Genomic DNA, 14547 nt, shown 5'->3' on the forward strand with positions numbered 1-14547 from the left:
GGCGCCGGCGGGCGGGCGAGCCCCGCGTGCAGCGCCCCGGGCCGGGCTGGGCGCCGAGAGCATGGGCAGCGACCGGAGCGCGCTCGCACGGCCGGGCCGGGCGGGCAGCCTCCTCGGCGGCCGGGAGGCGGCGGCGCGGCCGCGAATGCTGCCGCTGCTGCTGGTGCTTCTGGGCTGCCTGGGCCGCGGCGCGGCGGCGGAGGACGCAGAAGTCAAAGCGGAGGTAAGGACCCCCACCCAGGCCCGGCGCCGCGGGCTGGGGCCCTTGGGGGTGGGGTGGGGAGGCAGCCACGCCCGCAGCCTGAGGCTGGGAGGTGGGGGGCCCGGAGGCAGGACCCTGTCCCGGAGATGGGGGCGGGGAAGAAAGGGGACCGGGCCAGCTGCCCCTCCCCAGCTCGCCCTCTGCGGCGCACCTCTTCCAAAACCCTGGAGGGCGTGGGGCTCGCGCCCCCTCTCCACCGCTACAGCCCTGCCCTGAGCACTGATGCGCCCCAGACCGCCTCCCGGGAGCCTCTTCTGCCGTCCCCAGCCCCTTCTCTCCTCCTTCCCTCCCTCCCGGGCGGCTGATTCCTCGAGAGACCTGCGGGCGCGCCGTGGCGTTCTTTGCGAGTGGGGAGGGGGCTGCCCTGGGGCACCTCGGGCGGAGCAGGCAGCACTACCGCCTAGGTAACCTCCGGTCTGGGTGACACTGAGTCGCGCGCGGCGGGCCCGGATAGGAGGAAGGAGTGCGAACCTCCGAGGCAGCAGACTTGGGCTGCGGGGGCGCTTTGGCGACTTTCTTGGGCTCCTGCGCGGAAGCCGCGCCACGGCCAGGTGGGGTCCAAGAGAGAGACCCCGTCTACCCCAGCGCTTCCTCCCTCCAGCGCCCCTACGCCCAGGCCCGGGTCGGAGAGGGCGGACTCCGAACATCTTTTCACCAGGAGCCCGCCTGACATCCCCACGGGGCCCCATCCCTGGATGGGTCCCTCGGGTGGTCAGGCCCGGCCTCCTGGCGCAGAGCTGGGTCCAGCCAGCTCCCCCGGCTCCATGGGGTCGCCTAGCGCCGTCCTCCGGGGCAGGGATAGTAAGGGCACCAGCTCCGTGGCCCCAGAGCAAAAGCGGGGTCCGTTCTTTCCCGACTTCTAAGACCCTGCTCCGGACTAGGAGAGGAGGGGATTGGGCGGGGAGGTAGGAGGACCCTCGCTTCTGCGCCCGCCCGCGTAGGCTCGGGCCTCGGTGCCCTTGGGCCGGCCTGGAGCCTCCTGCCGCCTGGGCTGCGGGCCTGAGTGCCGTTTCTATTTGCAGCCTGCCGGTGCTCCCTCCCAGCCCCCGGCGGCTTCGGCGGCTTCCCCACCTCCCCGGCTGCCTGGGAGATTTTTCCGATGGAAGCCTGCCCTTCCCCGCCCTACTTTAATAAAAGCATGGAGGAAGGGCAGGGAATTCCTCCCGGCTCAAGTTACACCTCCCAGCCAGCTCCCCACCTGCCCTGCCCTCCCTGCCTGGCCTGGCCAGGGAAAGCTGCAGGCAGCCAGGCCCTGGCAGGAGGCAGAGTAGGAGCCCAGCCCCTGCCTGGTCCTGCTGTCCCCGCCCCATTCACACAGGCAGGCAGGGGCTTACAGGGGGCGCCTGCTGGTGGAGATCGCCCCTCAGCCTGCCATCCAGGTACTGGGCAGAGAGGGCTGTTTGTGCCCACCTGCCACTCTCTGGAGTGGAGTACCAAAGAATTGCAAGTCACAGACCCACCCTGGAGGAGTTTATAATCTCTTTAGGAGTCGCATCTCTGCACAGGAAGCAATTACCGACCAAATTGGAATTTGGTGGCCATGCATTGTGAATCAGCATCATAGATAGATGGCTGGGAGCTGGGCCGCCGGGACCTGTGGTCTGAGGGGCTTCATTCTCTCTTTCCTTGGCTTCTGCTCCTCCATCCTCCTCCTCTCCCAGCTGAGGGAGTCCCCTTAGGCCCAGGGCCAGCACTGGGGCCACAGACCCTGGCCCTCAGCCTGTGGTGGCACTGGCTGGAGAATCTGTGACTGACCTGCAGCCCCTCTTCTGGGGTAAAGCTCAGGTTGGGCTGCTGCTGCAGGAGACTCTGGAAGGTTCAGGGAACCCTTGAATGCTGGAAGCCAAGGTAGGTGGAGGGCTAGAGAAGGTGGGCTGCCCAGATCCTAGGGTTGGCTTTGGGGTACAGGCTGTTTCTTGGAGTCCCATCAAGTCTGGCTGGATGTGGGCCCAGAGTCCAGTGGCTTCAGGAGCCAGCCCATTTGCCAGGAGGCTGTGGGAGAACTGTCCCCGAAGACCAGCCTCAGAGCCTCCTGGGCCTGGCTTGCACCCTGAGTCCAGGGATCCTCCCTCCCTGAATCCCCACAGCTCCAGACCTCAGGTCATGGGACCTTCTCTGAGCAGCTTGGTGATGGAGCCAAGGCCAGCCCCTGCCCCGCCCCCTCCCTCGCAGGGCAGGAAGCACAGGAGTTTCGTCACTAAGGAGCTGGGGAGTCCTGCATGCGGCCGGAGCCGGCAGACACCTGCAGCCTGCCAGGCCCCTGCAGCCTGCCAGGCCCCAGCGCGGAGAAGGCTCTCTTCCTTGGGGAAGCTACCACTGAGCTACTCTGCCCTGTCTCACTCCTTCCCTTGGATGTCAGGGCCCGGGCTCCAGCCATCCTGGACTGGAGGCCCCCTCCCCTGCATGGACCCGAGCCCCTCCTGACGGAGGTGCCAGCTGTAGCTCCTGCCTCCCTGGCCTGAGCGTCTGGGCCCCCCTTCAGATCTCCATCCTGTTCTCTCTGGCCACAGCACCTAGCCCACTTACGTGCCATTGGTTTTCACAAGAGAAGCTCTGGTCTCTTCCTCCTCCTCCCCACCCCCTTCTCCCAGGAACAACTTCGGGCCCTCAGCCCTTCCCGCCCCTGGAGGTGACTCAGGCTGCCAGAGTTCACAGGTGTGGCACCACTGCCACTAAAGCGCAGACACACCTACCTTCCCTGAGCAGATTCCTGCATATCTTCCTTGCCCCTACCTGGCAGCTGAGCAGGATGAGCAAAACGAGGGGTGAGGGTCAGCCTGAATTCTGGTTTTGACTTTCAGGTCTGACTGGTGAGCCACAGCCCCGGGCTTCCTGTGCTCCCCTCTCTGCCGAGCTTCCATGCTGGCTCCTGGGGGCCCCACTGGTGCACTCTTTATTAATGCTCTTTCTTAAATATGGAGCAGAAACCACAGAGGCCCCGTGCCCACCCTCGAGGAGAAGGGGTAATGGGATGGCCTTGTCGTGGGAGCCCACAGAAGCAGAATCTTCTCTCCTCCCTCCCATCTCTGCTTTTAGTCTGTTCTCCTCTTACTAACAAACCACCTCTCTCCATACGCTGTTTCAAAACCCAGAGAAAACTGGGCTGGCAGTGCACCCGGGGACCCCTGATGTGATTGGGCTGTGCCCTTTGCCAGGTCCCTGCGTTGGGGCTGCCCTGGGGTCCGGTCAGTCAGCTGCCTCCTTGCAGAGAAGAGCCCAGTGTGTGCTCCTTGTCTGAACCCTGTATCTGTCCCACCTGCCCACGCTCACCCCTGGGTGCAACGCCTGCCTTTGCGCCGCCCCAAGGAGGGTGGGAAGCAGACAACATAGAAACACACACAGACCCCCAAAGAAGACTTCCTCCGAAATCCCTTCAACGCTGCCCAGGGCCTCTGACGCCAACTCAGAGTGCCAGTGCTGCCCTCCCTGCCAGGCCCTGGGTTCTGGCTCCTCCCCCATGCCCCTTTGTCGCTTGATCCACTTGTTCCCTGCCATCGTCACCTCTGCCCAGCTGGGAACTTGACTTCAGCCTGAGGCCAGCTGTGGTGGCTGCTGCTTCCCAGCTCAGATTAAAGGCGGTGCCATAGACGGAATGTTTGTGTCCCCCGAAAATTCCGATGTTGAAGCCTAACTCCCAAGGTGATGCTGTTTGGAGGGGGGCCTTTGGGAGGTGATTATGTCACGAGGGCCATTGGTGCCCTTATAACAGCTGCCCGGGGAGGCTCCCCTGCCTCTTCCGCCGTGGGAAGACTGCAAGACGTCAGCAGTCTGCAGCCACGAAGAGGGCCTTCACCAAAAGCTGACCGTGCTGTCACCCTGACCTTGGACTTCTAGCCTCCAGAACTGTGAGAAACAAATGTTTGTTGTTATAAGCAACCCAGCTTATGGTATTTTTGTTACAGCAGCACAGATGGACTAAGACAAATGGCATCTTCAGTATCGTCCCAAGATTTACGTGGCTCACACAGCCGGCCACCCTCCAAGCCCTGTGGCCAACTCTGCCTTGGGCATGGAGCTGTGTTCTGTGAGTCAGCAGAAGCAGAGATGGCTTGGGGACTCTCTGCTTGGGTCCTTCTCTATCACAACGAGCATCCTGGGAGGACACCACTGATGCATGTGAGGACCTGGGACCCTGAAAGTGGCTGAACGTCCCAGGCCTGTGGTACACAACAGGCTCCTTCTGGCTGGACAAGCCCCCGCAGTTAGGCTTGCATGAGGCCGCTCCCCAGAACACTGGTTCCGGGGATGTCTGGACCCTTCGGGGGAAGTAGCACAGATTTTGCAGCAAGAGCAGCAGAGCTGTGCGACCTGGGCCTGGATCAGAGAGACAGAGGGACGCCTCTTGCCAGATCTCATTCCCTCTTGGAAACAGCAGGAAATGAGCAAGAAGACCCAACTCAACCCAACTCAGTATCTGGACAGACAGATGAGGACCTGGGTCCCAGCCATTAGCTGGCCCTTGGAGATGCCCCACATCCTCCTGCTATCTGATGGTGGAGCCTGGAGGCCAGGGTCTGGATCAGCTCTCCAGGACTAGCCCTTGGCCCTGGGCGCCACCTCGTTCTTCTCCCGGGAGTGACCACCACCCTGGAAGGGGGAGAGCTCAACTTCATGACCAGCATTTATGAGCATGGCGCCTGGTACATAGGAAGTGCTTGCAAAATGGTGGCAAGACTGTGACAGTGAGAAGAAAGTGGCATTTGCTGTTGGGCAAGTCTGGAACCTGAGCCTCAGTTTCCTTATCTGCAAAATAAGAATAGTGATGGTATCTACTGGGTGGAATTCTTGGGGAGATTCAGTGCGTTTACATGTGAAATGCTGAACACCGTGCCCAGCGTCCCTCACATGGGGACCACTGAGGGTCACATGTTCTCTTTGAGCACCTTCAACATATTCACTTCTGTCCTGGGCATGGCCTCAGGGTGTAAGCATTTTCACATTTAATCCTGGTAGTAACCCTGTAAGTGTAGGTACCATCATTAACCCCGTTGTGCAGAAGAGGAAACTGAGGCTGTTAGGAGAGAGAAATTAGCCCAGATTCCCCAGGCAGGGGTGGCAGAGCTGGAATTTGAACCCAGTCAGTCTGGCTTGGAGCCTGAGCTCCCAGCCCCTGTGCTGCTGGGTTAAAGGCTGCAGGTCAGAGGCCGGGTGCCGTCCTGTGAAAGTGCCACCAGGACTGGGCCTGAGCCCAGGGGAAGGAGGCCATGGAGCTGGGGCCGGAGCTGCCTGGGAAGCCTGGAGCCCTCGCCTCCGCCTCTCCAACCCCGCAGGCTCTGCCCATGGACAGCCCCATCTAGGAGACGATACCTACACGGGGGTTTCCAGGTGAGGCCCCAAGGCCTGGCCCCAAGCCAGCCTTGAAACCACAAGCAATCAGGGCTCTGTTCAGCCTGCCCACTGGCCAGAAGGCCCGTCTCTTTTGTCCTCCAGGTTGAGGAGTGCCGGGGCAGGCTGGGAGGCCGCAGGGTAAAGAAGTGGTAGGATCTCCAGGACGTCTACTTCCTGCTTCCCGGCTGGCCCTCCCCCACCCTGCCCGCCCTCCTCGCCACCCAGAGCCCCACCTGCACCTTTCCCATAGTGGGGGGCAGACTTGAGCCCCAAGTAAAGCAAGTGTGTTCCTCTAGAACTGCCTGATATGGACCATGCTGCCTCTAAATGTAGTAAATGCCCCACCGAGGACGGGGTGGCCTGGCCTGGGGCCCTGTCTCTTCACCGGCCTTGGGGCTAGTTGTGTCATCTGTGTTCTCATCCCTGGGGGGCAGCTGGGGAGCCATTGTTTTGACCCCGTTTTGCAAGGAGGGGACAGGGGCTCAGAGAAGTTGTCTAGCCCTCTTCCATTACTCAGAGGCCTGCTATGCAGACGGTCAGGACCAAGGGGCAGATGCCACTGGGTGGCAGGTTTCTGCTCAGCCCGAGGAGGAGCTTTCTAACAGGCATTGCTGCCCAAAGACGGGATGGGCTACCTCGGTGGCAGGGGGTGCCCTGTCTCTGCAGGGGCGCAGACTGGATGAGGCCTGGGCCTGGCTGTGGTCCGTGGAGGCTCCAGTGAGGTAGTTGGACTTGATGGCCTTGAGGTCCCTTCTGGCCTGAGACTGATGAGCCTAGGTCTTGCTCACCTAGCTGGTAAACGGGTTCCTGACTCAGATCCCCTGGCCAGAGGTGGGCCCGATGGGCCTGGAGTGCGTGCCCTGCCTGTGCAGGGTCTGTGGCTGCTCCGGGATGCAGCATCCCATTCAGCCCCAGCTCTGTGCCCAGCATGGCTGGGAGTGCGGAGCCGGGCGAGGCCTTGGCCTGCTCCCAAGAGCCGTCAGACCAGGCCACGGGAGATGGGCACGGTGAGGACCTCACAAGGCCATGAAGGGTCCGGGTCCATCACCGGCAGGCCCAACAAGATTCCTTTTGTGCCTGGCTGGCAGCCCTGCCAGGGTCTGCTTGGACTGCAGAGAGCCGTGGGCGACAGAAGCAAAGCAGAGCCCAGCAGAGATTGTCCTTATCGCACGGGGTCTGATAAGGCTGTGGGGGAGGGAGCTCCACTGATCTGAGCCCGGGGAGCTGGCTGGAGGGGCTGGCTGTGGTGGCAGCATGGAGTTCGCCCCCACCCCCACCCCCCACAGCTGCTTAATGCACAGTATTGATCTGGCGGCGGCTCCTTCTCAGACACATGCTCTCTGTGGGCCTGCCTTGGTGTTGTCTCAGCAGTCCTGGGGGGCAGCCCAGCTGACGTGGCCCTGTGCCCAGACGCTGTCAGAGATGTGGGGTGTGGGGAGGATCAGACGCCCTCCCCCGGTGCTGTGCCGGGCACTGTTCCTGAGAAGGACCTGAGCCCAGTGTCCTCAGCCTCAGGCCAAGGGGAGCTCGTGCTCCTTCACAAACAGCCTGGTCCAGTAGCACTGCCTACTAGTTCCAATTCTAGCCCAGACCAGCTGTGTGACCCTGGTTGGTCCACTCATCCTCTCTGAACCTCGCCCTCTGTATAATGCGGATGGCAACATATTTACCTTTCAGAGGTACTGGTGGGCATTGAGTGGGATGATGAGAATGGATGGCCTGACCTCTGGCAGAATCTCAGCCCTCAGCTGCTGTGTTTTATAGCCTGGAGGGTCAGGGGGCCCGCATTCTCCCCTCAGACTCCTGGTGGCCCCACATCTCCTTGCCTGGGCCAGCCACTCACCTGAAGCCTCTATGCACACTTATGCAATGGGATCTGGAGCTCGAGAAAGAACTGACTGAGAGAACCAGGGTGGGTGGGGTCTCCTGCAGCAAGCCTCCCACCCTGGGCCACAGGGAGGAGGGGCTCATGACCCCAGAACCCCTTCAGAACCCTCCCTACCTCCCACTGGACAGTGGCCCTCAGGGAGGAGGTCCCCCTACTCTGCCACTTACTGACCTCCCCGAGCCTCTGTTTCCCCACTGGAGAGAGCAGCTTCACCTGCTTGGCTCACCCCACCTGTGAGACTCAAGGTGACAGGGAAGAGAACGAGGCCCCTTATGTAAGGGACAGTCTGCAGCCAGCAGTAGGAGCAGCAGGGGCTTGGACACAGCCCCTCCCCCACTGTGAGACCCGGAGGTCGGTCATGACCTTGGGGGTCGCTCTCACTTTTGTCCCATGGCACAGAGCACCTCAGCAAGCTGCCCCTCCTCACCGGGGGCAGCAGCACCTGCCATGCACCTGTTCACCCCTGTCCCAGGCTGTCTTCTCCCTCCATGGCCTCACCTCCCAGGCTTGTCACACTTAGCAAGTAGGGTGGCAAGACCCGGACCCTGGGGAGAGGAAAAGCCCACAGCCCCACGGGTGGTGTCCACCGCCGCCCAGCAGGTGGACTGGCACTTGGCATTCAGCCCCGAGCACGAGTCTGCCGGTCAGGCAGCCTCCGTCAGCTTCTTCGCCTTGTCATCTGGGGCTCGGCTGCTCTGGGCCAAGGCCACCCATGCCATGGGTCCTCAGCTTGGGCTTCTCACCCTGGCAATGTCCCCGAGGCGTTTGTCACCAGGAGGCTGAGAGTTCAAGGCTTGACTGATACTGAGTTGGAGATTCCTGGCTTCCCTGGGACTTGCAGGGGACTTGCCTGTGTGAAGGAGGGTCCACAGGCACCCTTGGGACCTTCCCGTCAGCCCCTGAGCTGCCCCTGGGATGGAGGGGCCCCTCTGCCTCCTGCGCTCCGCTGGGCTCTCGAGCTCCTCGCTGCACATATGTCTAGCTCCCCCCTGCCCTCCCCAGGGCCCCAGCCCGAGCCTCCCCGCCCTGCCTTCCTGTCACTCTGCAGACACCGCTAATCAGCCCCTTGGTGGCCTGTGATTGCGCTCCCTGAGATATTTTTACCTTATGCAAATAGGTGATGTGGAGGTGCCCTCATCTGTCAGCAGGCGGCCGCACACCTCCCCTGACTCCGGCTGGATTCCTTTCACTTTTAGAGCATCATGACCTTGCCTTCTAGATGTCTCCAAGCTTCTTCAGGAAAACCATGTCCTTAATTAAGGGTGGTCAACATCTGCCCCCCACCCCCGCCCTTCCATATACAGAGCTTCAGGAAAGGTGTTCTGTGCCTGGGAAGAACAGGGAGGGTGCCCAGGATGCTGCCAGCATCTGGTGGAGCTGAGGAAGGAGCCTTGGACCAGAGGGGTGAGGGGGTCAGTGGGGGAGGCCACCAGGGCTCCCACCTCCCCCAGCTGCCCTGCTCTCACCTGAGGCTGCCCAGCGCTCAGCCCCCTTAGTAGAGGTCAAGACAGCTGCTCGGGGCACAGCCAGACAGGCCCCAGCCTCATCCATCATACACCCGCTCAGCGCTCTCCCCTGCCCAGGACAAGGCGGAACGCCAGTGTGGACTCCCCGTGAAACCCTCCCCGATGCCGAGGAGACGAGCAGGTCCTAACACAACCCCTTTCACTGATGGCGGACTGAGGCACGGGGAGGCCACACCTCAGAAGTGGCTGGGCCGGGATTTGTCCCCACTCTGTCACCAGAGCCGAGGGTTGTTTCTCAGCTCCGTGCCTCGGCCTCCTTGTTCTCTGGCTGTTTCCCTGGGCCCTGCGAGGCTCGGAGGCCGTGCCTGGGCGTCCTGTCTCCGGCTCTGGCAGCTTCTTTGGCTCAGAAAGCCGCTCCTTCCCAAGGCAGCCTGGGCACTGCTGGGCCAGGCTCTGTGGGCATCCTGTCCCCACCGGGGGCCTGGCCGGGTACCAGGGCTGGGCTGGCAGATGGCACTGGGGGAGCAAGTACCTGAGGAGCTGGATGTGACACTGGTGGCAGACAAGTGTGGGCGTGGCCCTGGCCGGCTGACACGTGGCTGTCCGTCCAGAGCAGCCACCACATCTGGCCACCATCCTGCCTGGTGGAGCCATGATGCACAGGCCTCCCCTTCCCAAGCCTCGGAGAGCAGCCCCTCAGGTCCCCTCCCGTTCACGGTCTCATCTGCTTGCAGACTCGCAGGTGTGCATTCCTCTGGGTGCACCGAGTCTCCCCAGGGAGGTCAGGCCCCCCAGCCGTGGTCCTCCACAGCCTCCAGCTGGCATGGCGGCTGGCACAGAGGGGGCGCCCAGGAGCATTTAGTAGGAGGGTGGGCAGGTGGATGGATGGATGAGGAGACCTGGTCAACAAGCTCTGGAAGCGGACGGCACCCTCACTGTGCCCCGGCTGCTGTTCCCAGGGCTGTCTTGCTCAAATCGCACCCCCCAGAAGCCCCATCCTTCCCTGTTTTGCAGTCGAGGAAACAGGCCAGAGAGAACAGAGAGTCTGTGACAAAGCAGGGACTGGACCTCAGGCCTCCTGTCCCGCCCTCTCGGCCCTGGGTGGGCTGTCCGAACCCATCTGCTCTCTTTCCAGGAGATTTAGGGTCTGTTGGAGAGCAGTGTGAAGGGGATGGTTTTCCTGCTTGGTTAGGCCTCAAGAGGTTTTGAACCCCTTAGGGTCCCCAGTAGTCGGCCTGGCGTGGGAGGGGGCCCAGCCAGGAGGAGCCAGTGCAGTAATAAGGACAGCTACTGTGGATGGTCCTCATGGACACAGCTTCTGTCCTAAAGGGGGAAGACAAAGGATAAATAACACCCAAGTGAAACACACTGTGTGTCGGATGGTGACAAGTGCAGGAAAGGAGGGGAGGGAGTGCAGGGTACAGCAGGTTGCGGGGGGGGGGTCTTTTTTACATAGCATTGTCATAGAACACCCCTCCCTCAAGGTGAGGTTGAAGCAGAGGGTGGGCAGAGGCTCCAGTGAGGTAGTTGGACTTGATGGCCTTGAGGTCCCTTCTGGCCTGAGACTGATGAGCCTAGGTCTTGCTCACCTAGCTGGTAAACGGGTTCCTGACTCAGATCCCCTGGCCAGAGGTGGGCCCGAAGAAAATGAGGATGGATGTCTAGGGGAGAACACTCTGGGCAGCAAACAGCAAGTGCAAAGGCCCTGAGGCAGAAGGTGCAGGGCTCGGGTGGATGGGAGGAATGAGGGGTGAGAGCTGAGGCAGGAGGAGGTGCAGCTCTGACCCGATGGAGGTGGCATGGCGCAGGCTGTCCTGCACGGAGGTGGCTGTGCCGGGTCCTGCTGACCATGGCATGGCCTCTCCTTTGCAGAACTGGCTGCGGCTCTATGGCTACCTGCCCCAGCCTAGCCGCCACATGTCCACCCTGCGCTCCGCCCAGATCCTGGCCTCTGCCCTCGCCGAGATGCAGCGCTTCTATGGGATCCCTGTCACTGGCGTGCTGGATGAAGAGACCAAGGCGTGAGTCCCTCCGTCGGGCCCTTCCCATACCTCGCTGGCACCTGCCCTCTGCCTGGCCTGCTCTGACGAGGGCTTGGCATGTGGAGTCTCCAGAAAAAAGGGGCCCAGATAAGAGATGGCAGATGGTTCAGTCCCCCATGCTAGCTCTGATTGGTTAGGAGTCGCTGCTGAAAGCCTTGTGTTGAGAGAGCTCCTGAGGCTGAATCTTGGCTTGGCCACAAGGCACAGAGGGTTGATTAGTGATGTCTGCCACAGGCATGGGAGTGGAGAGGTGCAGCACACATACCCTGGATGGGACATCCTAGCTGGCCTTGTTCTGAACCTGACAGAGGGGATGTGACCCAAGGCCACGTCCTTGATAAGCGTGCACACTGCATAACGTGCCAAGGACGGGGGGGCCTCAGGAGTCACTCTCCCATTCCTGGGTGACACTGGTGAGAGGGGTCTCAGCTCGGCAGAGCCGCTACTGGGCGCTCAGTCTTTTGGTACCAGATCCTTGTACCTGTTTTCTTGATGAGGAGATTGCAGCTCAGAGAGTCTCCCCCACCCCACACACTCATCCAAGGGGCAGAGGCAGGAGGGGCCTGGAGGAGGCCAACCCAGCACAGGCAGGAGCAGGGTGCTGAGGGAGGCGTGTGCTCACCGCCTGCTCTGCGCCCCAGGTGGATGAAGCGGCCCCGCTGCGGGGTGCCAGACCAGTTCGGGGTGCGCGTAAAGGCCAACCTGCGGCGGCGGCGACGGCGCTATGCCCTCACTGGCAGGAAGTGGAGCAGCCACCACCTGACCTTCAGGTAGGGCCCGGCTGCCTGCAGGCCGTCCTTCCCGGGGGCTCGTCTGGAGGGCTTCCTTTCCCAGCAGCCCACTCCCAGGGTCTGGCATGGACAGTCTGCCCGGCTCCCACGCGCCGAGGTGGGCCCCACAGCCCAGGCGGCTTCCCTCCAGAGGAGGTTGGGACCCTGGGGGCTGCTTCTGCTCTGTCCTCCTCCCCTCCCTGCCCCTGCCTGCCAGCAGCCCAGGGCCCAGAGGGGCTCCTGCCCCAGGACACGCTGGGGCCCCCCAAAGCTCAGAGCTGGGTCCTCCAGGTGGGATGCCAGCATCTGCATCTGTGAGCCGAACAGGTAGCAAGTCACCTGCAGAAACCCTGGCTCAGTGACCCTCCTGCTCTCTGCTGAGTCCTTGGGCAAGAAGCCCCTCTGAGCCCCTAGCCATGTGGTGGTCCCCAAGGGCTCCCCTTTCTGTTCCCGTCCAGCCAGGGCCCCACCCGAGCTCCATCTCTCCAGGAAGAGCAGCTCCCGCAGCCACGGAGACCCCAGGCCCCCAGGGTGACTTGCGGTCCAGCCGCTGTCGTGGAGCTCTGTCCAGCACACAGAAGCTCAGTCTGATTTATACGTCTGAGAACAGGCCTCCTCAAGCTTTTATCACGCCCAGGCTCAGTCACACATTTAATCCTCGCAGAGGCCCCATGAGGAAAGCGCTGCCCTCCTTTTCCCATTTTACAGATGGAGAAACTAAAGCTCAGAGACACTGAAGTCACTTGCCCAAGGCCACACAGATAACGTTAGAGCCCGGTCTTGAACTCGGGTCGGCCTGACCCTGGAGCCCAACATTCAGAACCACTTGGCTTCTGTTTCCTGAACCTCAGGCATTTGCATCCCACTTTCTAGGTCTTTCTCTTGGCTACGTATCACCTATGCATTTATTTAATGCTTTTCTTACTTAAAATAAGCTTATTTGGCACAGTGCAACTTTATTCGGTGACAGCCTAATGAACTCCTGGGTTTGACAGCTTAGTTCTCTTGTTCGAACTCACCGCAGAGTAAACTAAGGGTCAGTGTTGACGGGCACTGTCCGTGAACCCGCTTGGATCTTGTGCGCGTTCCTTGGGACCATGTGCCCCTGTGCCCAGCCCGGTGGGTGATGGAGGTGGACGGGAGCCCAGGCCTGGGGCTCACTCACACGTGTCCGTGTCCCCCTGCAGCATCCAGAACTACACGGAGAAGCTGGGCTGGTACCACTCGCTGGAGGCGGTGCGCAGGGCCTTCCAAGTGTGGGAGCAGGCCACTCCCCTGGTCTTCCAGGAGGTGCCCTACGAGGACATCCGGCTGCGGCGGCAGAAGGAGGCCGACATCATGGTACTCTTCGCCTCTGGCTTCCACGGCGACAGCTCACCGTTTGATGGCACGGGTGGCTTTCTGGCCCACGCCTATTTCCCTGGCCCTGGGCTGGGTGGGGATACCCATTTCGATGCCGACGAGCCCTGGACCTTCTCCAGCACTGACCTGCACGGTGAGGACAGCTGGCCGGGGCGGGGGGCAGAGCCAGAGCCCCAGGGCTAGGAGGGGAGAGCCTCCCCTGTGCCGTCCTCTGCAGCACGGCACTTGCTCTCTGTTGTCCCGTGATCTCCGAGGGGTGGTAGGGAAGAGAAGGTATCATTGTACCCATTTCTCAGACGGGGCACTTAGAGGCCCAGAAGTCAGAGCAGCTCAGCCTCTTCGAAGAGTGAAGCAAGGGCAGGCTCTCTGGCAGCCTCAGCCCACAGCATTTGGGGGGGCCAGGTCCCGGGCTAGGCCAGGGCTGACAATGCTGCTGCCTCCCTGCAGGGAACAGCCTCTTCCTGGTAGCAGTGCATGAGCTGGGCCACGCGCTGGGGCTGGAGCACTCGAGCAACCCTAGCGCCATCATGGCGCCCTTCTACCAGTGGATGGACACCGACAACTTCCAGCTGCCTGAGGACGACCTCCGGGGCATCCAGCAGCTCTACGGTGAGCGGTGGCGCAGGCAGCTGGGGGGGAGGGGGGGGCTCTGCACGCTTGCTCTCAGCTCCACCCCACGAGGCATGGGTACCACTGCAGTCCCCATTTTGTAGATGTGGAAACTGATGCCCAGAGACGATTAGTGACCTGTCCGTATCACTCAGGGAGTAACTGGTGGTGCTAGAAATCACAGCCAGGGCCTGGCCCTTGCCCAGGGCCCGCACCCAGAGCCCTCGTGGTGGCTCAGCAGACCCTCACTGACCCCCTTTCCTCCTCAGCCTCAGTGATACTCTTATTAGACCGCGGGTGCCCCTGGGGTCCCAGGACCCCGTTCCTCCCACTGTTGCTCCTAGCCCAAGCCTGTCTGCACTCTCCACTGAGTGTTGTCCATCTCTCACTTCCCAGTGGCTTTGAGGCAGGTGGCACCGCCCTCCCAGGCCCTAGCTGAGAAAGCCTCCAGTGGCGAGGGCCAGTTCAGTGGGTCAGGCACTGGTGGGCACATGACAGACACTCCCTCACTGTATCCCCAGTGACCTGGTAACCTGATGGGCACTGGACAGAGTTCGCAGAACTGTATTCTTTCCTCTGTGAATGTCCACTGCCTCCCGGAGTCTCCCCGGAGGAGGCTGGCATCCTGAGGGGACCGTCCCCAAGGGAAGTGGAGCCAGGGGCAGCATCAGAGCGCAGGGACCCAAGCCCAGTGTGGGGCGGTCAAGGAGGGGCCTGTTGGAGAAGGATGGAGGTCCCCCGAGGGTGAGGGCAGGTGTGGGGAGGGGACTGTATGGAGGAGGATGGAGGTCCCCCTGAGGGTGAGGGCAGGTGTGGGGAG

At 61.9% G+C, this 14547-nt stretch overlaps 1 protein-coding gene across 1 annotated transcript in view; it reads left to right on the forward strand.

Annotated features, from left to right (window-relative positions):
* The first annotated feature begins 6 nt into the window (after positions 1-6).
* The window catches only part of MMP15 (matrix metallopeptidase 15), a 19833-nt gene continuing 5292 nt past the window's right edge, over positions 7-14547 (forward strand). Inside the window, exons 1-5 of the mRNA XM_046683685.1 lie at positions 7-223; positions 10817-10965; positions 11628-11756; positions 12944-13251; positions 13566-13727. Coding sequence (XP_046539641.1) covers positions 62-223; positions 10817-10965; positions 11628-11756; positions 12944-13251; positions 13566-13727 — 910 coding nt within the window. The 5' untranslated portion in view covers positions 7-61. The remainder of the gene's footprint in view (positions 224-10816; positions 10966-11627; positions 11757-12943; positions 13252-13565; positions 13728-14547) is intronic.

Source organism: Equus quagga, chromosome 13, assembly GCF_021613505.1.
Source record: "Equus quagga isolate Etosha38 chromosome 13, UCLA_HA_Equagga_1.0, whole genome shotgun sequence".
NCBI lineage: Eukaryota > Metazoa > Chordata > Mammalia > Perissodactyla > Equidae > Equus > Equus quagga.